The sequence below is a fragment of the Hyla sarda genome, chromosome 4 (assembly GCF_029499605.1).
Source record: "Hyla sarda isolate aHylSar1 chromosome 4, aHylSar1.hap1, whole genome shotgun sequence".
Taxonomy (NCBI): domain Eukaryota; kingdom Metazoa; phylum Chordata; class Amphibia; order Anura; family Hylidae; genus Hyla; species Hyla sarda.
The window spans coordinates 6,608,573-6,632,995 of NC_079192.1; the positions used below are offsets into that span (position 1 = coordinate 6,608,573).

Sequence of the window (24,423 nt, forward strand, 5' to 3'; positions counted from 1 at the left end):
CCTACTTAATGTACCAGCAAACAGTTGCCCTTTCTAACGGTACCATCTTCAGCAGATGTTCCACCGATAGTTGTCACTGACCTAGAGCTGAGGTGGCACACTGTCCGAGGATCAGTACCCATGCCTTCATTCTCAATTTGCCAATGTGACTCTTTGGTAACTTAGTTTTCTCTTATTGGGAAAACCTCTTGTAAGGGGTCACGGCGGGTGGTGGATCCTCTGGGCCTGTGTGGATGATGACGTGAGCCATGCCAGGGGGTGGAGTCTAAGGTGCCACTGGTTTTCACCAGAACCCACCGCAAAGCGGGATGGTCTTTCTGCGGCAGGCGGCACTCAGGTCGCTACCCCTGGCACGACTCTTCCACACATGTAGATGAGAGGTGGAGTGGCACAGAAGGAAACTGGCAGGACGTGGCAAGATGGCAGTAGGTCAGGGCAGGTAACACAGGTGCAGGGTAGGTAAGGTAGCAAGGAACAGGTACACGGTAACAGGAACACAGACTTTCACTATGGCACAAGGTAACCAAAGATCCAGCAGGGAACCAAGGGAGGAGCTGATATTTAAAGACAGCGGACAGGTGTAGACACTTTGATTAATTAAGCACTAGCCCTTTAAGAGTTAGAGCTCTGGCATGTGCGCCCTAGGAGGCAGGGGCACAGAGAGGCGGAAGATGAGGGAGGTGAGTGATGGGCTGGGATTCGGGCGCGTCCCGCAATGCGAATCCCAGCCCCGCCGGCAGCGTGGACAGAAGCAGAGAGCAGTCATGGCCGGCGTGTCCAGCCGGAGCACAGGTGTTACACCTCTGCCATCAGCTCCCGAGGTGCCATTGCACACTCCTTGATCAACTCCTTCCTTACCCAACTCTTGGATCAATACTGAAATGTCCTCCTAAATCATTTCTACAGTGGGTATAGCCTTTTTGACAGGAGAGCCAAGTTTCAAGAAAGCTGGGCAGAGATGCTCAAGTGCTGCAGCCTGGCCTATCTTCTTGCTCCCCCTCACCTTCATGCTCTTTCTTAATTGATGTACAAGGCTTGGGTTATAATCAAGGAGGGACTGAGGTATAAGGCTAAGCTGGAAGGCACACCAAGTTGTGGCACTTAAACAGTTTGGGTCACTGTCACTGTCATCCAGGAGTTCAGGGGTTTTGGAATATAATACGGGTACGGCCCTTGTGGACTGGTTGACTGGCTGAAAGTCTTCTCAAGTGGAGGAAGAAGAGTCTGACAATATGACAGAGAGCCAGCAGTGTATTTCTCCTCGTCTACAGTTACATGGCATGGTGGAAATGTCCATCCTAGATGGTCTCATCATGTCTGCCTTTGCACACCTCCCCCCCTCCCTAGTTCTACACAGAAGGATATTTTTTTTCCACAATAAGGAGTTTCTTTAGGACAGTACACATTTCAAATGTGTTGCAGATGTGGTTGAGGTGGAAGACATGGCCAAACATAATAGTGGGCTACTGGACGGTGTCATGGTGGATATGTCAAAGGGGAGTAAGGAGCCCGAGAGGTTTATGCAGAGAGGAGTAGTGGGGACTATGAGGAGGAGTTTGATTATGATTATGGTGTAATGTTGGACGTCCTGAAGGAACCAGGTGAGTAGGTGACATGTTCTGTTAAACATAATAGACATAGGCCTGCTGCTCTGATCAGACGAGGGGCACAGTCAGACAATGCGGTAATTGCCCAGTATTCTGCTGTGTGGAAAATCTTTTCTACCTTACCTGCCTTCTCTGGTCATATCCTTCTTCTCTATCTCATCAATTATCTATTGGGGAATCTATGTCACACAGACAATAGTATTCGCCCAGTCAAGGAAGTCATTGTTATGAATAAGGAAGGAGGGATAGAGGAATGTTTCTAATGCAGTAGGGACAATATTCAAATTCATGATATTTGGCAAATATATTGACGATTATTCGTCCTATGTTCGCGAAATTCTCATATTCGCTATGTTCATTCATTTTTCATTTCAATTTCAAAATGAAAATTTGCATGTAAAATTTACATAAAAATGAGCACAAAAATTAGCTTGAAAATAAAAAGTTAAAAATATTCAGCATAACGAATATATAGCACTATATTCTAAATATTTGTGAAAATGTGAAGTGACGATATTCGCGATAAAAATTTGCATTACGAATATTCCTTCTCAACACTAGTTTCCATGTGGCTGGCAGCAGTATGGATGTTCTTCTTGAGGAGGAGTTGGATGAGGATGATGAGGCAGTGGGACATGAGGAGGAGGGGTTGGAGATGAAATATGTCAAAGGAACAGTGGACAAGCAATCTACACAAGGTGATGATGATGACGATGATGACGAGGACCATGACCAACATTGACAGTGTGGGACGGAGGTAGAACAAGCTGGGCTCTTGTAAAAGCTGACAAGGATGGCTAGCTGGATGCTTTCTTGCGTGCTCAGTGAGAGGCGTAGTTCAAGCTTAAAGGAAAGAAGTGACTACTGGATAGTAACACTCTTAGACCCTCATCATAAAGCCCAAATGGGGAAATGTTTTCCCCTTCTGAGAAGGAGGCTAAACAGGGGTCCATTCTCCTCTCCCCGCTGAGTCAATGCTCCACCACCTGGTAGCACTACCCCTGCAAGAGGCAGGAGCATCAGCAGCAGTGCCACTTTAGGTTGGAGTACATGATGACAATGTTTTTACATCTCGTATTCCATCCTGACATGAATCATTCCCAATGGGATATAAACCACCACCTGAACAACCAGTTTGATGCATACCTAAGCTGTACCCATTTTCTGAGAGATTAGTTGACTGTCAGAGTGAACTTGCTCAGTTTGCGCTGGGTGCTCTGTCTTGTCCACCCTCGCATGTAGCATCAGAGAGAGTGTTCAGCGCAGAACTTGACATTCAGCCAGCAATGTGGAAAAACTCACATTTGTTAAAACGAATCAGGCATAGATCAGTCAGGAATTTAAATATCCTATTCCAGATACCACTGATTAGATACTAGTACAACCTACAACCCCCACCAGTCCTCTACCTCTTGTTTTCCTGTTTGCTGGCTACTTCAACTTACACCATTCCACCACAGCCTGTTGTACGCTGTCCAATAGACCTCCCACCAGTCCACCACTCCCCGCTGAATACAACAACTACCACCAGTCTGCCACTGCATGCTGTATGCTGGATACCACAACTGCCACCAAGCCACTACCCTTGCTGCTACCCCTACCCCCAGCCAGGCTTACACCCATGCTGAGAGGGGCATGTTATCTCAGAATGTTATCCTCTATCCACAGGATATAGGTAACATTCTGATTGAGGCCCATAGACTTGCATAGCCTGGGCGGGGCGTGACGTCACACGGGGGCGGAGTCGGGATGTCACAATTCTCCGGCCCCGTGGTCAGCTCCCAAAATATTTGTATCATTCAGGTCCTTTAGGTTTATGCGGTTGCCTCTATGCTCTATTGTATGTAAGTAAAAGTGGTTGGTAACATGATGAGAATGATGACAAAATAATGGACAAGATTGAAACGGATGACCACTATTTGTTAGTGACTCACTTTGTTGATTCTGACTATAAATAACATTTTAATCAGATAATATCGGATTTAGTCTCCTGACATATACAAACAGGAGAAGATCCCCTAATGACTTATTACTGGAGAATAAACATAGAAAATGTAACCATCTGTGGGATCCCTGTAGATCTGGTAACACAATAAATAAGGGGCCAGTGTGCTTAGTATTTTATATTGAGCTTATGCTGAGTGGAGATTCTGCCTTTACATCTTTCTTCATTTACCATTATGGTGAATATACATTTACTATTAATGCTCTGGATTATTTATCTTCACATTCAGAAGATGCAGCAGTATTGACCAATACATGGAGCCAAACCAAGGCTTAGTGATAGGGCATAAAATATGAATATTCTATTACAGAATAGAAATTAATGCTTTAATGTATGTTTCTTAAAAAAATCTCCTGATATCCTTGGAGACAAGTCTTGTCTGTTGCTCCTCGTAGTCGTATTCTTCTTATCATATCTAAATGAGAAAACATAAAGCACCATAAAATCACAAATGAAAGCCTAAATAATGGAACTTTGTGTAAGTGATTTTTTTATGTTTTTAGATTTGTTAGCACCATCCATATGACTGAAGTGCTCTAAGATATAGAAATTGCAACAAAATATCTTACATATCTATATTCATCAGGTCCTTATGCTTATAAAGTTTGTGCTGAGTTTGCACTCAATCTGCAGGAAAGTAAAAAAAAAAATGGAAAGGAAATGGTTTGTCCAGAATTTTTTTTAAAGTAACATGGTGCTGGTTCATGGGGAGAAAAGGAAACATACTTACCTAGCTTCGATCCCCCACTGGTCTCCTAGAGCTTTTATTCACCTGCGTCTGGTCCCCGATTTTCTTCCTGCTTGTAAGACGAGTACTCAATACAGAAGGACTAGAAACCGCTGTGGCCAGTGAATGGGTGACTCATACTGGGGGACCGGACAGATGTGAATGGGAGCTGGGAGGGACAAGTAGGAGACTGGGGCTAGGTAAGTATGTTGATTATTCTTCTATTTACCCCCCATGACAGTATCATATTAGTGTTCACAAAATGCTGGATAATTCCTTCACACTGTTCAAAAATGTTTGTGCTGTCCTATTTAGTTTTTTTTTTTTTTTTGTCCCAATTAAGACTTGTACATGGGATCACAGGTACTTTTATTAGGCCCTGTCTCCATTAGGTCTTAAACCATACCTGTCATTTCAGATGACTTTTCAGAATATGTCATTATATAACTTGTTAGTTGTATGTTTTGTCAGATTTCTGCTCAGCAGGCTTCACCTCTAATTTGAAGAGTTCCCTCTAAAGTCTTCCATAGACTTGCATTGCTTGTCTCGCAGACACAGGACACAGCTGAGCTGAATTTTAGAGAGGAAGATCTGAGTAGCAAAAGCCGGTGTGTGTGTGTGTGTGTGTGTGTGTGTGTGAGAGACAGTGCCTATTTAGTTACCATACAAAGATGGCAGACCTGAGGACCTTTATTTTCCTACGGTATGACTACCCATTGTCAATTGTGATTGCTTTGCAAAGTGTTGGTGGAGTGACAGAGAGCGCTCTGCTGAGATCACAATTGATAACTGGTCCCGGCCATTATTTAATCCACATCATCCCATTCACAGATCCATATCACATGAGGGATTTGTTCATTTTAGGATTTAATAGAAATATCTTCATCTCTTTTAAGTCTAAAAATCGTCGGATCTGGTTCTCTAGACAGTGGCTCGGTCATGTTGTCCGAATGAGAAAATGATGGAACTTTTATGCCAGGAACCTTCTCTTTGAATGATTTTTAGATATTGATGATATTTCTCTAACAAGCCATGTGTCATTATTGCACCTTTGTTACTTTCTTTTGACTTTTTAAAAATTATTTCTATTACTATGTTTATCGTCTGACTCTCACATTTTTATATTATTGTCTCCATGTTTCAGGGCTTGTCCGGCGAAAATTATGTTCTAAAAACATGACCAGGCTGGCTCCTTAAACAACAAAAACCATACTTACCTCTCTCTCTGTCCCTGTCGCTTCCGGTGTAGCTGCTTCCAGTCTCCTCCGTGCTCTACTTCCTGGTGCCTGGGGTCAATATGTCACTACTACAGTCACTACTTTGGACCACCAATATTTCACAGTACTTCTCAGCCAGTCACTTGCCACAGCGTAGTCCCTCCATAGCCAGTGACTGAGCGTCATTCTGACATCCCAGACCCCAGCATCAGGAAGTAGAGTATGGTACAGACCAGAAGTAGTGATACTGGAGGCTACAGATGGAGTGAGTAAAAGGTAAGTATATTCTTGGCCAGATAAGATCTAGAGAAGGGCAAAAAAAAAAAAAAAAAGGAGCCGACAAAAATGGGCCTTGATAATATAGGTGACCAAGAGTTCAAGCTGATCTGCAAAGATCCTGTGTGCAAATGAGTGAAAATTCCAAAAGGTCAACCATCACTGTAGCTTTCACACCATCACTGTAGCCAGAAAGAAGCTTCTCTGTAAGAGACACATGTAAGGCACCTGGAGTTTGGGGGCAGCATCATGTCTGGAGGAAACCAGGCACTGCCCATCACCTGCCCAATACCTTCCCTACAGTGATCATGGTGGGGGCAGCATCATGTCTGGAGGGAACCAGGCACTGCCCATCACCTGCCTAATACCATCCCTACAGTGATCATGGTGGGGACAATATCATGTCTGGAGGAAACCAGGCACTGCCCATCACCTGCCCAATACCATCCCTACAGTGATCATGGTGGGGGCAGCATCATGTCTGGAGGAAACCAGGCACTGCCCATCACCTGCCCAATACCATCCCTACAGTGATCATGGTGGGGGCAGCATCATGTCTGGAGGGAACCAGGCACTGCCCATCACCTGCCCAATACCATCCCTACAGTGATCATGGTGGGGACAATATCATGTCTGGAGGAAACCAGGCACTGCCCATCACCTGCCCAATACCATCCCTACAGTGATCATGGTGGGAGCAGCATCATTTCTGGAGGAAACCAGATACTGCCCATCACCTGCCCAACACCATCTCTACAGTAAAGTATGGTGGGGGCATCGTCCTGATCAGGGTTGAGGGAAAGCTTAATGTAATATTGTTTTATTCTTAATGAAAACCTGATTCAAAGTTCTCTGGACCCCATACTGGGCCAAAGGTTTACCTTACAACAGATGTGTCAAATTTATCAAGGGATTTACACAGTTTTGTTTTTGTGTATATTTGTTGCAAAAATGTTGCATGTGCAATGTTTTTTGCAACTTTTAGTGGTGATTGTGCCTGCACAATTTCTCACTGAACAGATGTTTTACAAGAGATCTGCTTTTTACTTTGCAGTGGTCAGAGATTTAATATGTGCAACTTTTCTAAAAAGGTTGCAGATTTGTCACACCGACCTACACCAGAATAGACCTACACCAGAATAGACCTACACCAGTATAGATACTGAGGGCAGATATCAAATAACAAAAATGTGAAATAAGTGAAATGGTCTTGTGAATACATTGTGTCACGGGACAGCATACCGGGATGTGTAAAAGCGCTCAGAGGCAATGCCGGTCGTTTCACACGACTCTGTGGGCTTCCTGGCCTAGGAGGCCGGAAAAAGCGTGCATAGTTGCGTGAAACGATCGGCGTGGTCTCTGAGCGCTTCTACACATCCCAGTATGCTGTCCCGTGACTTTGGACCTTCAGGCATCTATGTGAGTGCATGCTATCGCTTCTTTGTTGTTATTTAGTGATCCTATACCTTGATTGCGTGCACCCTGCAGGTGTCAGCTACTGTTTAGTTGGATCCCTGAGTGTGACGGCTGGAGTCCCTCCTAGTAGTGGTATCAGAATATTATATCATGGAAGAAATGCGGAGCACTCACCAGGTACGTAGATCAGGGGCTTCTTTATTGTAGTTTGTCCCGTCGCCAGCTTCCATACCCCCGCGTCTATTCCATCCCGCACCCCTGCATGCAAAACTGACTGCACTGAACTACAATAAAGAAGCCTCTGATCTACGTACCTGGTGAGTGCTTTGCATTTCTTCCATGATATAATATCTATAGTAATTCAGAGAATTTAGGGTATCTCCCAACCAAATTATAAGAATATTCCCAGTCAAATAAATTATGAAGTAGGGGGGGGGGGGAGGGGAGTGACTAAAACTTAACTTTTAATCTAGTAATCTTAAAAGAATACAATTATATGTGAATGTACAGTGTGGGGTAGATCTGATGATGTCTCCCCACCATGAAAGACGCAATAAATACACAGTGTTAAATAACCCAGAGTGTTATGCATTGTTAATTTAGTACAGTCTGATATAATATCTAGACTGTACTGCATTGCGTGCTAACACCAAAGAGTTATCAGGTGTGGCTTCCAGGGACTGTGCAAACCTGTTGGAATTGTGTCCTATTCACACAGCAGTATACGGATGGTCCCGAGATTACTCTTTTCTTGTATGGAATTAGTGTTGAACACGAATATTCGTAATGCTAATTTTTATGGCGAATATCGGCACTTTGCGATTTCGCAAATATTTAGAATATAGTGCTATATATTCGTAATGACAAATATTAATATTTTTTTTCCCATGCAAATTTTTAGGAAAATCTTTTTGCATGGAAAAAATGAACAAACATAGCGAATATGCGGATTTCGCGAACATAGGACGAATAATTGTCAATATATTCGCAAAATATTGCAAATTCGAATATGGCCTCTGTTACTCATCATCATGTAGAATATCAGAATAGGTGTGATCTCCCCTTGTTTCCTTGTTCTCTATTTTATATATATATATATATATATATATATATATATATATATATATATATATACAGTGACCCCCCCGACCTACGATGGCCCCGACATAGGATGAAATCGACATACGATGGCCTCTCAGAGGCTTTTTTATGTCGGGGCCATCGCATTAAGTGCTATCCGGCAGCGCCAAATGCTTAAGCTGCTGCCGGATAGCAGCTTAATGTTCCCCGTGTGGTGCGGTAAGTATTACTTACCCCTCCACGATTCTCCGGGTTACCCTTCGGGTCCAGCGCTGGTCTTCCGGTGTCTTCTCGGCCCTCTCCGATGACGTCAATACGCTGCTGCGCACGTCATCCAATAGGAATGGCGTACGCAGCCGCGTAATGATGTCGCTACGCAGGCCCAGTAAGGCCTTGCGGAAGACAGAAGAGGACCGGAGAAGACAGAAGAGGACCGGAGAAGACAGCGGAGGACCGGAGAAGACCAGGAGAGCCCAGCGGAGGCCCGGGATCACCATCGGGAGCGGCGGGGACACCATCTCGAGCGGCGGGGACAGATGGGTACAGCTTCCTATACTTTACATTGCACAAATCCCTCAACATACGATGGATTCGACAAACGATGGCTCGTTTGGAAAGAATTACCATCGTATATGCATTTCCAAAATAACAGGGTGGCACTCCAGTGATCCAGCGTAAAAATAGTTTTTTATTCACCTAAAGTGAAAAAAGCTACATTTCAATCTACTCAATAAGGTCTTTTTTTCAAGCATTGAATTGGTTGAAATGCTGCTTTTTTCACTTTGGGTGAATAAAACTATTTTTACACTGAATGGATCACTGGAGTGCCGCAATGTTCTTTTGAAATTGTACTACTTTGGACTTTGTGGTTGAGTCTTTGATAGGACTGAGCACCCGCCTGGATCCTGGGATCGAAATCCCACACAGTGCCACTGTTTTCTCTACTATATATATATATATATATATATATATATATATATATATATATATATATATATATACACATTTTTACCTCTCTGCTATTTTATTCAAAAACAGGAGATTAACCGGACTGTGGTCACTGAGTTCGTCCTCCTGGGATTTCAGGGCGGCAGAACCTTCCGATTTGTCTTCTTCTTTCTTCTCCTTGTGACTTACTGTGCTACGTTATATGGGAACCTCCTGATCATCACTCTGGTCTTCTACAGTAAGAGTCTCCAGTCTCCCATGTACTTCTTCATCTCACAACTGTCCATGAATGACATCTTACTGACCACAGACATTGTCCCCAACATGCTCTATATCCAATGTAATAATAGGGGGGTCATTACTTTCTCTGGATGTATCACTCAGTTTTACTTCTTCGCCACCTCAGAGACCTTTGAGTGTCTCCTCCTCACGGTGATGTCCTATGACAGATATTTAGCCATATGTAACCCATTGCGTTATCCTTCTATCATGAACAGTACATACTGCCGGACATTAGTCGCCATCACTTGGATTATCAGTTTTTTATCTTTATTAATCACCACTATTACTATATCTCAGTTATCCTTCTGTAAGTCAAATATCATAGACCACGTATTCTGCGATCTCGCCCCTTTATTACACATTTCTTGTTCTTACGCTGACATTGTCCAATTAGAAGTTTCCATACTAAGCGTACCGGTCATCATCCTGCCCTGTATATTGATCATAGTTTCCTATGGGTATATATTACATACAGGCCTAAGGATCCAATCTGCTTCCAGTAGACATAGAGCCTTCTCCACCTGTGGTTCCCACTTGATGGTCGTGTCCATATTTTTCGGATGCATATTTAGTTTTTATACTTTGCCAACAAAATCCGAATCAATGAGTTTGGTTAAAGTCCTTTCGCTGCTGTATACTGTGGGGACTCCATTGGTGAATCCCATCATATACAGTTTGAGGAACAAAGACATAAAAATAGCGCTGTATAAAATAATAGAGAAAAGAGATCAGCTCAGGGGTGTCTAAAGTTTAGCTTTGTTGGCACTTTTCCACAATGTTGATAAATTGTTGAAGTTTTTTTAGGTTATGTGCACACGGGCAAATTTCCCTAGCAGATGTTTCTGCTGCAAAAACTTCGGCAGAAAAAATGTCTTCTCTTTCTTGAGATTCTGCATTGGCGTCTATGAGATGTCACATTTCTTAGGGGTCCTAGCACCTGCCGTAACATTTAAATGTGCAGAATGTCCGGCTTATTTTCTCCTATGTGAACATGGCATAAGTAGGATGAGGCATGATAACGTCCAGCATGCTTTGTGCTAAAATAATAAAATAATGTTTTTCTCCATTGTTATTATTTTATATTATTATGATGAATTTACAAAACAAATGCATAGAATGTATGAAAAATAAAGTATTGCAGCCGCCCAGTACTTAGATAAGTATAGAAGCCCCCCCATTAGTTATGTAGGTATTGCAGCCCCCTCCCCCAGTAATCATGAAGGTATTGCAGCCCCCATTAGTTAGGTAGGTATTGCAGCACGCCCCATTAGCTAAGTAGGTATTGCAGCCTGCCCCATTAGTTAGGTAGGTATTGCAGCCCGCCCCATTTGATAGGTAGGTATTGCAGCCCCCTCCTCCCATTAGTAAGTTATTGCAGCCATGCCACTCCCCCCTCCCCCCCAAAACAATAAAACTTTTACTCCCTGAGGTCCAGGCTACAGCACAGGACTTTTTTAGCAAGCCATACGCAATGAGGTGGAAGTGCTGTGGGAGTCGATAAGATGATAAAAGTCATCTATTGTAAAATTATCAGCAGCTAACCTGGGTTTTTTTTCCCAGCCAACGGAAAATCTGGTACATGTTGTGTCTTATGAAAAAAAAAAAAAAAAAAAGGTTCTGGGAGGTAGATTGGGAGGGTTTTAAAGACATATGGCAATTTGGGGAGCAGGAACATCTTAACTTAACCCCTTGCCACAGAACACCATTTATAAACAGCACTGCACAAATGCAGGGTTACAAAGCGAGCTCAAGAGCTGAGTTTGCATCATGCCCTTATGGTCCCGGTTGCTATCAGCAGCCAGGACCCTTGGCTAATGCCGGACATCGTCGTTCAGGCCGTTGACTGGCATTAATTCTTTAGATGCCGCAATCAAAGTTGATCACAGCATCTAAAAGTGACAAAATCTGTTCCCAGCTGCTCAGTATAGCTGATCAGGACCTTTGCGGGGAAACCACAATGTCCCAATCTGCTGTACGGACAGAGGGAAGTCTCTTACCTCCTTTCCTGCCGTCCTATCGGCAGTCCTATGTGTTACGCCGAGCGCTCCGGGTCCCTGCTCCTCCTCGGAGCGCTCGCGGCGTTCTCCTCTCTGCAGCGCCCCGGTCAGACCCGCAGACCGAGAGCGCTGCACTGACACTGACGAAGTGGATGCGATTCGCATAGCGGGACGCGCCCGCTCGCGAATCGCATCCCAAGCCACTTACCTGTCCCGGTCCCCGGCTGTCACGTTCTGGAGCCACTCTCTAGGGCGCACGCGCTAGCTCTCTAAAATTTAAAGGACAAGTGCACCAATGACTGGTGCCTGGCCCAATCAGTCTAATTAGCTTCCACCTGCTCCCTGCTCATACAACCTCACTTCCCCTTCCCAGCATTGCTGGATCTTGTTGCCATTGTGCCAGTGAAAGTGTTCCTTGTATGTCCCAAGCCAGTGTTCCAGACCTCCTGCCGTTGCCCCTGACTACGATCCTTGCTGCCTGCCCTGACCTTCTGCTACGTCCGACCTTGCTCTTGCTTAATCCCTTGTACCGCGCCTATCTCAGCAGTCAGTCGGGGTTGAGTCGCTATCGGGTGGAACGACCTGGGGGTTACCTGCCGCAACAAGTCCATCCTGCTTTGCGGCGGGCTCTGGTGAATACCAGTAACCCCTTAGACTCCGTTCCCCTGGAACGGCCCACGTCATCACCCCACTGACATAGAGGATCCACCACCAGTATCCTCACAGTACCCGGATCCTGACACTATGCTTCAGGCAGCTATTGCAGGCTGGAGCAATGAAGCCCCGATGGCATTGACATCCCATATGGTGACTTGTAAAAAATAAGTGTAAAAAAAAGTTTAAAAAGTTAATAAATTTGATTTAACCCTTTCCCTAATAAAAGTTTGAATTACCCCCCTTTCCCCAATTTTAAAATAAAATGATGTATACAAAAATAAATATAATATAATATAATATATATAATATATATAATTGCCACATGCATTAATGTCCAAACTATAAAAATATAATGTTATTTTAACCGCATGATAAATGGCGTAAATGGAAAAATATTCTAAAGTGAAGAATTGCATATTTTTTGGTTGTTCTTTTACTAGAAAAAAAGAAAAGAAAAAAAGTGATCAAAAAGTCCCATCAAAACAAAAAAAGTATCACTAAAACTTAGGAATATGGTGCAAAAATTGAGCCTTCATACATCAAAAACAAAGAAGTTATAGGGGTCAGAAGAGGTCAATTTTAAACATACAAATTTTCATACAAAAAATTATAATTTTAGGTAGGAAAATAAAACAAAACCTATAAGTTGAATATCATTCAAATCGTATGGACCTAGAGAATAGATATAACTTCTCATTTGTACCGAAAAGGGCACAGTGTAGAATCACCCAAAGTTTGCAAAATTACTTTATTTAATTTTTTTTTTCAATTTCTTCCCACAAATATATTTTTTTCATTTCACATTAAATTTGGTGGTAAAAAGAGTGATGTTATTACAAAGTAAAGTTGGTGGTGCAAAAAACAAACCATTATATGGGTCTGTGAGTGAAAAATTTAAAGCGCTATGGCTTTGCGAAGAGGAAAAAACAAAAGTGCAACCCCCCCCCCCACAAAAAAAATGTCCATAAGGGGTTAACCCCTTAACCCCTTCCTGCTATGGGATGTATGCATACATCATAACGATCTCCGGGACTGCAGGAGATCGGCGACGGGACCCAGCTGTCAATCACAGCCGCAGTCCCGCCGCAGCTGCCGGAGCCGCGATCGCGCCCATCCCGGCAGCATTAACCCCGTAGATGTCGTGATCAATCCTGATCACAGCATCTATGGTGTTGACAGGGGGAGCGCTCTCCCCCTGTTCGCCAACAGCGGCACCACAATATGATCGTGGGTCACCGTTGGTTGCTATGGCAGCAGGCAGCAGGAGGTCACAATATGACCTCTTGTCTGCTTGCTATGGAAGCCTGTGAGATCCAGCCACAGGCTGGATTGCACAGGCGGTGCTGTGTGCAGCTGATCAGGTCATACTGTGCTGCAGTACAAATAAATTGCAGCATAGTATAACCTTTAAAAAATAAAATAAAAAGTTCTTCAAAAAAAGTATGAAGTGTAAAAAAAAAACAACTTACAAAAATGCCATATTCCAATAAAAGCTCTGTATTATCACCAAAAAAGATCAAAAACACAAATCATTTACATAATAGATATTGCCTCATCTGTAATGACGTGTACTATAAAACTATAATGCAAGTTATCCTGTACGGTAAACACCGTAAAAAAAAACATCTAAAAAAGCGCAAAATTCGCCAATTTTGGTACAAATAGCAGATAAAAAAAGACCAAAAGGTAGCACGAATTGCAAAAATTATAGTAAATAAAAAGTACAGCTCATCCCGCAAAAAATAAGCCCTTACTCAATGGCGTCGGACGAAAAATAAAAAAGTTGCGGCTGTTGAAAAATGAATGGCAGAAAAAGAATTTTGCTCAGAAAAGGAACATAGAAAGCGACATAAAATGGGTATCACCATAATCGTACTGACCCACAGAATAAATATAACATTACTTTTACTGCACAGTGTACACCATAAATATAACATTAAAAAAACTTCACAAATTTTCCAGTTTTTCACAATATTTTGCAGTTTTTCACAAAAAAATCTGCATGTGTCAACAAAAATGCACCACTTACATAAAGTACAATATGTCACAAAAAAATCCAGCTCAGAATCGCTCCGCTCAGAAAAATTGTTCTAAAGTTATTACCACCTAAAGAGATACATGTCAAATTAAAAAAAAAGTGCCTGGTCATAGAGGTAAAAAAATAACAAAATAGGTCCGTCCTTAAAGGGTTAAATGGGTACTCCGCCCCGGTCCCACTGCTGGCGACCCATGGGATCGCCGCTGCGGCACTGCGCTATCATTACTGCACAGAGCGAGTTCGCTCTGTGCGTAATGACGGGCGATACAGGGGACGGAGCAGCGTGACGTCATGGCTCCGTCCCTCATGACATCATGGCCTGTCCCCTTAATGCAAGTCCATTGCAGGGGGCGTGACGACCACCACGCCCCTCCCATTGAGTTGTTTTGAAAGGGGCGGACCGTGATGTCACGAGGGGCGGAGCCATGAAATAACAATGCTCCGGCCCCTGTATTGCCTGTCATTACGTGAAAAGCGAATTCGATCCCGGGGGTGGCCAGCAGCGGGACCGCGGCGACCTGACATCTTATTCCCTATCCTTTAAGGACCCAGCCAATTTTCACTGTAGGACCCGGCAATTTTTTGTACATCTGACCACTGTCACTTTAAGCATTAATAATTCTGGGATGCTTCTAAATTTTCGTCGATACTTGCTTCATTCTTGGTGAAAAATTCCAAAATTTCCTGAAAAAATTTAAAATGTTGAATTTGTTTTTATTTGAAGCTCTCTGCTTATAAGGAAAATGGACATTTCAAATAAATTTTATTTTCATTCACATATACAATATGTCTACTATATGTTTGCATCATAACGTTGACATGCTTTTACTTTTGGAAGACATCAGAGGGCTTCAAAGTTCAGCAGCAATTTTCCAATTTTTCTCAAATTTTCAAAATCAAGTTTTCCAGGGACCAGTTCAGTTTTGAAGTGGATTTGAAGGGCCTTCATATTAGAAATACCCCATAAATGACCCCATTATAAAAACTGCATTCCACAAAGTATTCAAAATGACATTCAAAAGGTTTGTTAACCCTTTAGGTGTTTCACAGGAATAGCAGCAAATTGAAGGAGAAAATTTAAAATCTTCATTTTTTACACTGGCATGTTCTTGTAGACCGAGTTAATGAAATTTTACAAGGGATAAAAGGAGAGAAATCTTCCTAAAATGTGTAACCCAATTTCTCTTGAGTAAGGAAATACCTCATATCTGTATGTCAAGTGCTCAGTTGGTGCACTAAAGGACACTAGAAGGGAAGGAGTGACAATGGGATTTTGGAGAGTGAGTTTTTCTGAAATGGTTTTTGGGGCCCCTATGGTGCCAGAACAGCAAAAAAAAAAAAAAAAAAAACACATTGCATACTATTTTAGAAACTACACCCCTCAAGGATCGTAACAAGGGGTATAGTTTTCCCCCCAAATTTCTATTTTTACAAGATGTTATAGGAGAAAATGCCCCACAAAATGTGTATCCCCATCTCTTCTGAGTATGGAAATACACCATGTGTGAACATCAAGTGCTCTGCAGGCGCACTACAATGCTCAGAAGAGAAGTCACATTTGGCTTTTGGAAAGCAAATTTTGCTGAAATGGTTTTTGGGGGGCATGACGCATTTAGGAAGCCCCTATGGTGCCAGAACAGCAACCCCCCCACACATGGCATACTATTTTGGAAACTACACCCCTAAAGGAACGTAACAAGGGGTAAAGTGAGCCTTAATACCTCACAGGTGTTTGCTGACTTTTCGTTAAAGTTGGATGTGTAAATAAAAAAAAATATTTTCACTAAAATGCTGGTTTTTCCCAAAATTTTACATTTTTACAAGGAGAAATAGGAGAACATAACCCCCAAAATTTGTAACCCATTTCTTCTGAGTATGGAAATACCCCAGGTATAGACGTCAAGTGCTCTGCTAGCGCACCACAATGCTCAGAAGAGGAGGAGTGCCATTGAGCTTTTGGAAAGAGAATTTGTTTGAAATGGAAGTCAGGGGCCATGTGCATTTACAAAGCCCCCCGTGGTGCCAGAAAAGTGGACCCCCCACATGTGACCCCATTTTGGAAACTAAAACAAATATCCTATGTGGATCCCAGGGCATCAATTATTATTCCTAAAACCCTTTGGGAGGACAAAACCCCCTCGGGGAAAAGAACCCTACACTAGGGTACCACTAAAAATGTTTTATTGGTATATGTTAAAATTAAAGTAACCATACCAAATAACCACCAGCAGTCCATATATAAGGTAGGAGGGTGTGAGAGACCCCTACAAAAAGATAGAAGTAGTAGCCGTGACATAGTGGAGCATTAACCCTGATAGGGTATCCTTCTTTCCCTTATACATCTGTGAGAAGGTGTGAGAGTCCTCTCAAAGGGCTGCTGACATGGCTAATCTCCACTGATAATCTCCATCAATACCCATAAAGGAAGGCACTAACCACCCTCCTCCTGTAAATTGATGATAGAGATAGCTCCTATCTCACCACCAAAAAGGGATACATCCCATAAACAGTACAAAAAGTATACTAAAGCAATAAAAAGAGTCCCTGATAATTTTAAAATCACTATTTGTTATATGTTGTATGGTTACTTTAATTTTAACGTATACCAATAAAACATTTTTTAGTGGTACCCTAGTGTAGGGTTCTTTTCCCCTAGGGGAGTTTGTCCTCCCAAAGGGTTTTGGGAATAACATTTTGGAAACTACACCCCTCGCAGAATTTAATAAGTGGTGCAGTGAGTATTTACACCCCACTGGCGTTTGAAAGATCTTCTGAATAGTGGGCTGTGCAAATGAAAAATTAAAATTTTCATTTTCACAGACCACTGTTCCAAAAACCTGTCAGACACCTGTGGGGCCTAAATGCTCACTGCACCCCTTATTACATTACAAGAGAGGTGTAGTTTCCAAAATTGGGTCACATGTGGGTGGGGGGGTCCACTGTTCTGGCACTATGAGGGCTTTGTAAACACATGTGGCCTTCAATTTCAGACAAATTATCTCTTCAAAAGCTCAATGGCACTCCTTCTCTTCTGAGCATTGTAATTCGCCCGCAGAGCACTTTACATCAACACATGTTTTATGTTCTTACTTACTTTATGTTCCCCTTGTGAAAATGAAAAATTTAGGGTGACACCAGCATTTTAGTGAAAAATTTTTTTTTTTCATTTTCCCATCCAACTTTAATGAGAATTTGTGAAACACCTGTGAGGTGTTAAGGCTCACTCTACCCCTTGTTACATTCCGTGAGGGGTGTAGTTTCCAAAATGGGGTCACATGTGGGTATTTTTTTTTTTTTTGCATTTATGTCAGAACCGCTGTAAAATCAGCCACCCCTGTGCAAATCACCAATTTAGGCCTCAAATGTAAATAGTGCACTCTCACTCCTGAGCCTTGTTGTGAGCCCGCAGAGCATTTTACGTCCGCATATGGGGTATTTCTGTACTCAGGAGAAATTGCGTTACAAATTTTGAGGGTCTTTTTTTCCCTTTTACCGCTTGTGAAAATAAAAAGTATGGAACAACACCAGCATGCTAGTGTAAACATTTTTATTTTTTTACACTAACAGGCTGGTGTAGCCCCCAAATTTTCCTTTTCACAAGGGGTAAAAGGAGAAAAACCCCCCCAAAATTTGTAGTACAATTGCTCCCGAGTACAGAAATACAGGGCTCTGAAGTGAGAGAGCGCCATGCGCATTTGAAGACTAAATTTGAGATTGTATAGGGGTGGACATAGGGGTATTTTATGCCAGTGATTCCCAAACAGGGTGCCTCCAGCTGTTGCTAAACTCCCAGCATGCCTGGACAGTCAGTGGCTGTCTAAAAATGCTGGGAGTTGTTGTTTTAAAACAGCTGGAGGCTCCTTTTTGGAAACACTGCCATACAATACCTTTTTAGTTTTTATTGGGGGGGGGGGAGTGTAAGATGGTGTATATGTAGTGTTTTACCCTTTATTATGTGTTAGTGTAGTGTAGTGTTTTAGGGTACATTCACAAAGGTGGAGGTTTACAATGAGTTTCCTGCTAGGAGTTTGCACTGGGGCAAAAAATTTGCTGCAGCTCAAACTTCAAGCAGGAAATGTGTGGATGTACCCTGTACCCTGTACATCCACATAAGGGGGCAAACCTCCAGCTGTTTCAAAACTACCACTCCCAGCATGCACTGACAGACAGTGCATGCTGGGAGTTGTACTTTTGCAACAGCTAGAGGCACACTGGTTGGAAAACCTTCAGTTAGATTCTGTTACCTAACTCAGTATTTTCCAACCAGTGTACCTTCAGCTGTTGCAAAACTACAACGGCCAGCATGTACTGATCGCCAAAGGGCATGCTGGGAGATGTAGTTATGCAACAGCTAGAGGTACGCAACTACAACTCACATCATGCCGAGGCAGCTGTTTGCTGTTTGGGCATTCTGAGATTTGCAGTTTTGCAAGATCTAGAGGGCCACAGTTTAGAGACCAGTGCACAGTGATCTACAAACTGTAGCCCTCCAGCTGTTGCAGAACTGCAAATCCCAGCATGCCAAAACAGCAAACAGCTGTCTGGGCATGCTGGGAGTTGTAGATTTGCAACATCTGGAGGGCTACAGTTTAGAGACCACTGTATATTGGTCTCGAACTATAGCCCTCCAGATGCTGCTAGGCAACTCAACGGCTTCCGTAGGATCCAGGGAGCCACATAGCCATCCTCTTCTGCTGCCGATCACCGCCGCCGATCGCCGCCGCCGATGGGTAAGTTGACCTTCGGCGACGGTCCTCGCCGGTTTCCCTGTTCTGCCCTGCCTATTGTGGGTGGGCAGAACGGGGAAAAATGAAAGTTAACCCCCCCTCCTCTGATCTGCTATTGGTCGTTGCTTTTGATGACCAATAGCAGTGATAGGAGGGGTGGCACCACTGCCACCTCACTCCTATCCCTTCAGGGGGATCGTGGGTGTCTTGGACAACCCCATCCCCCTTATTTTCCAGGTCACCGGAGACCTGTATGACCCTGAATTGATGCAAATCGCTAGTGTGAATTCAGTCTGATGACCCCCTGGGCATTTGTGCGGGGTGCCTGCTGATCGATATCAGCAGTCACCCCGGTCCGGTTCCCGCCCGGCGCGCGGCGGGGACCGAAATTCCCATGAGCGTACAGGTACGCCTTGGGTCCTTAAGTACCAGGGTGTCAAGGTGAACCTGTATGCCCTGGGTCTTTAACAGGTTAAAGGAGAAATCTCATTTGGAAAGCACACCTGCTTCATTTTAGAGGTCTATGACCCAATGTTCATAGTTTGCCTGGTAAAGGGTAGAATGAGGATAGGAAATATGGCCTCCTAGGTGAGCTAAGACTCAAGCTGTCGGACACGAGTAGAGAGAAGATGGCGCAGAAAGTATTCCTCCTCCAAAACCCATTGCCCAAAGGACCGAGAATGTGAACAACCATTTGAGGTGGTCAAAGGCCTTCTAGGCATCTAACGCTAGGATCAAGGCAGGGGTATTAGAGGATTCTATGTGGTGGAAGATATCGAGCAACCTTTTATTATTGTCAGAGGTTTAGCGGGCAGAAACAAATTGATTGATGGTACTGAACTAAGCTGGGAGAATTAGCTATAAGAGGCTGGCTAATAGTTTGGCAAATATTTTCAGGTCTTGGTTAAATAAATAATGGGTTTGTAGTTTTTGGGGAGGTCTGTTGACTTGCCGGACTTTGGAAGGGTAGAGATTAAAGTATGTAAGTTCTTCTTGGGGAGATTTGGCGTATTGGCAAAAAGACCATAGATAGGGAGATAAGCTAGTACAATAAGAACTAGCAAAACCATCCAGGCCTGGGGCTTTTCCAGAAAGAAGAGAGCAAAGGTCTCTCTGTACTTCCTCCACTGTTATGCTTTCATTAAGTGATTGAGCCTCTGTGAGGGTAGGTAAGTGGAGATTATCTAGGTACCATTGAATAGCAGTAGATGCATCAGGATGTTAGCAAGCATACAGGGCCGGTGCAAGGATTTTAGTCCTTCTTACAATTTGGTGGATGCCCCTGAAGTATCCCTTATTTACTTTCTGGGGCAACCACCAAATTGGAAAGAGCAGTACGTTGATAGGTATTGAAGCCACCCAGTACCCCCCTCCCCCCCAAAAAAAAATAAACTTTAACTCACCTTCCTACAGCTCCTCTTCCTCCCTGACTTCTTCAGCAAGCCACGTGCGATGAGATGACATCATCGTCCACGGCCTGCAGTGGAAGTGCTGTGCTTCGCCGCTCTGAAGTTCAGAAGCAGGGAGAACTGCTGTTCCCTGATCCTTTAAAGTACTGTGTGTGGCAATGCGTACATCCTACACATGGCCACTCATTTTACCTTGGCGGGGAAGGGGGAGTGGGGGCACATCTCATCCAAATCTGCTGCCTGCACTGGGGGTTTGGAGTTCTCTGCCCCTTCACCGCCTGCAACCTAAGGTAGCTGCTTTGAGTTGACTTATGGAAGCGCGGGTCATGCCAGCATATTGTAGTTGTGCAATAGCTCACACTGAAGTCATGGAAGTATGAACCACCAACTAAGCACGAAAAATAAAGTGTAAGATTAACCGCCATGAAACATGTGTCATGGATCAGTTCTTGGCTAAACAAGAACGGCGTGCAGCAGAAAGAGATACTCTTGGGGATGCTGGATCGAGGTTCCCGGATGTCAGCAGCGACTGACCCTCTTCCAGGGACCAAACCACATAAAGATGATCACCCTTTATGATAAGGAGGCGGACCAGGAAGCCTCATCTATAGGCTATCTTGGCAGAGTGGGGTTTTGAGTGATCGATTGGAGGGCCCTACGTGCTTGGAGAGTGGCAGCAGACAGGTCAGTGTATACAGAGTTCTTGTGGTATTGGGCAGGGAGGCCTCCATTACTGTGAAGTATTCCATCACTCAATTCATTTTAAACCAATTCACTCTCGCCAAAATGACCCTCAGGACAGTGTGCTCCAACTACCTTGGTTGGGGGATCCTGTGAACCCTGTCCACCTCAACTTCTTCAGCACTGCAGGATGGCAATACCAATATGATTAACCCCTTAACGACCATGGACGTAAATGTACGTCCTGGTTTGGCGGGACTTCGCACACCAGGATGTACATTTACGTTCTGTGTATGACCGCGAGCACCGGAACGGTGCTCGCATCATAAACAGCAGGTTCCAGCTTCTAGCAGCAGCCGGGGACCCGCTGGTAATGGCCGACATCCGCGATCGCGCGGATGTCCGCCATTAACCTCTAAGATGCCGTGATCAATACAGATCATGGCATCTGCGGCGATCCGATCATCCAGCATGGCGGCCGGAGGTCTCCTCACCTGGCTCCGGCCATCTCCCAGGGTCTTCTGCTCTGGTCTGAGATCGAGCAGACCAGAGCAGAAGATGACCAATAATACTGATCAGTGCTATGTCCTATACATTGCACTGAACAGTATTAGCAATCAAAGGATTGCTATAGATAGTCCCCTATGGGGACATAAAAAGTGTAAAAAAAAGTTGAAAAATTTAAAAATAAAAAGTAAAAAAAAAGTGAAAAATCCCCTCCCCCAATAAAAATTTAAATTGCCAGTTTTTCCCATTTAATCCCCAAAAAGTTTAATTTTTTTTATAAACATATTTGGTATTGCCGCATGCATAAATTTCCGAGCTATCAAAATATAATGTTAATGATTCCGTACAGTGAATGGCGTAAACGTAAAAAAAAAAAAAGTCAAAAAATGCTGCTTTTTTGTCACATTTTATTCAAAAATAAATTAATAAAAAATGTATCTAAAAGTTTTATATATGCAAATGTGGTATCGATAAAAAGTACAGATGACAGCGCAAAAAATGAGCCCTGATACCGCCCTATATATGGAAAATGAAAAAGTTATAGGTGGTCGAAATAGGGCGATTTTAGATTACTGATTTTGTACAAAAAGTTTTAGATTTTTTTAAGCGGTACAAAAATATAAAAGTATCTAGCCATGGGTATCATTTTAATCGTATTGACCCACAGAATAAAGAGCACATGTCATTGTCACTGTAAAGTGTACAGTGTGAAAACAAAACCCTCCAAAATGTGCAAAATGGTGGTTTTCATTAAAATTTCGCACCCAAATTTTTTTTGGGGGGGGGTTCGCCATACATTTAATGGTGAAATTTGCGGTTTCATTACAAAGTACAATTGGTCATGCAAAAAATCAAGCCCTTATATGGGTCTGTAGATGGAAATATAAAAGAGTTATGGATTTTAGAAGGCGAGGAGGAAAAAACAAAAACGCAAAAATAAAATTGGCCTGGTCCTTAAGGTTAAAATGGGCTAGGTCCTTAAGGGGTTAAGGAGCGACTATAATCAGTGATATCTGCTGGCAATACAGTCTCGGGGACAGACCACAACTTTATATTGTTGCGGCAACTCCTATTCTTCAGGTCTGCCACTTTTGCTCTCAACTCTGCCACATTCTTTGCTAAATCAATATGAGAATCAATGAGAACATTGTGAGAGACTGAGAACATTTCAAATTTAGTGTCAACATGGTCCATTCTGCCACTTAAAGGGGTACTATGCCCCTAGACATCTTATCCCCTATCCAAATAACTGATCTCCCTGCTGCACTCGATGTTCGTTTAGAGCATCGGGTGCAGTGTCAGAGGCTCATTATGTCATGGCCATGCCCCCTTCGGACATCACGGCCATACCCCCTCAATTCAAGTCTATGAGAGGGAGCATGGCGGCCTCCCATAGACTTGCATTGAGTGAGTGTGACTATGACATCACGAGGGGGCATGGCTGGGACATCACGACCCTCCTGCACCTCATAGCCAGTCATCTGGCATGGAGAAAATTTCGATCCGTGCATCGGATGACTGGGGTGCCGCAGCTGAGATCATGGGGGTCCCCAGCCGCGGGTCCCCTGCGATCAGATATCTTATCCCCTATCATTTGGATAGGGGATAAGATGCCTAGGGCCCAAGTACCCCTTTAAGTCTTGTACTGTAAAGCCCAAGCGGGCAATCATACCATCCATGGAATGTTTTGTGTAAGGCTAGTAGCAGGGATGGCCCTCATGATGGTGTCTATGAGGGATTTATTATACACAGAGATAGTTCCCAGAGCATCTTCTCCTTGTGAGGCGAGTAGGGAGAGAGGGTCCCAGTCGCATACATCTGAAGTAGGCACTGATAAGTGGGGTCTCTGATTGGCAGGACTTTGCATTGGTGTGAAAGCAGGGGAATATCAGGATGTCTTATGACGGGTCATGGGGCTACCGGCCTGTTGAATCACAGCCGCGCTTTGAGCAGAAGTAATGGAAGACCCGGGGAAGATGGCCTATCTGACTCCGGATAAGATCTGCAGTGTAGCCCTAGGTCAGAGGTGGAGCGGTGTGGAGGGATGCGAGTCTGAGATCCAGGGCTGCAGTTTCCAGAAGGCTCTGAAGCTCAAAAGGGGGCGTGCTCTGGGAGACTGGCACCATCTTGAGGGCAGCGGAATGTGCGGAAGAAACATATTTTGAGAGCGTTTCCTGCTGGCATGATGGTGAGTTGTGAGCTACTGATAGAGCTGAAAAAGCTGGGTAATGTCACTATTTCAGGCTTTAGTGACGGAGCTCTGCAGTTAAGCCGCCATATACCACGGCAGCCAGGCCACGCCCTGCTTGATAATATTTATTATCACCCAAAAATTATTATCACAAAACTATTGATATTATTTATTATTACATAACAATTACTGACATTATTATTTATTATCACAAAACAAGTATTGATATTATTTTGAATATTGTTATTATTTTATGTATTTATTTATTTTATTTAAAAGACCAAGGAAAAGACATAAATGAGACCCAGGAGAAATAATTAATTGATCCTCATACGATGATTTCCCACAACCCCTTAGGCTCAGTCTGACTATATATACATGAGCTGTATACACTGGGTCTTCTGTGTCCATGTCTGTGACACATTGTATGCTGCGTCTGTCCTCGCATCATTAACTATTCATTAACTATTTATTGACTAATTTGGGATTTGAAGCCAAGAACAAACTTTCCCTTTTTTGGAATGCTATCATCCAATAATTACAATGTGAGTTTTTTATGTTTTATTTCTAAGGTGTTTTATTTTATCACTAACTGATCTAATTTAATTGTAATAAAAAAATATATGATCAGTGCTAAGTGTAAGACTTCACTATAATA

At 43.3% G+C, this 24,423-nt stretch overlaps 1 protein-coding gene across 1 annotated transcript in view; it reads left to right on the top strand.

Annotated features, from left to right (window-relative positions):
- The first annotated feature begins 2,400 nt into the window (after positions 1-2,400).
- The window catches only part of LOC130367174 (olfactory receptor 1009-like), a 35,830-nt gene continuing 13,807 nt past the window's right edge, over positions 2,401-24,423 (top strand). Inside the window, exon 1 of the mRNA XM_056569577.1 lies at positions 2,401-2,478. Coding sequence (XP_056425552.1) covers positions 2,401-2,478 — 78 coding nt within the window. The remainder of the gene's footprint in view (positions 2,479-24,423) is intronic.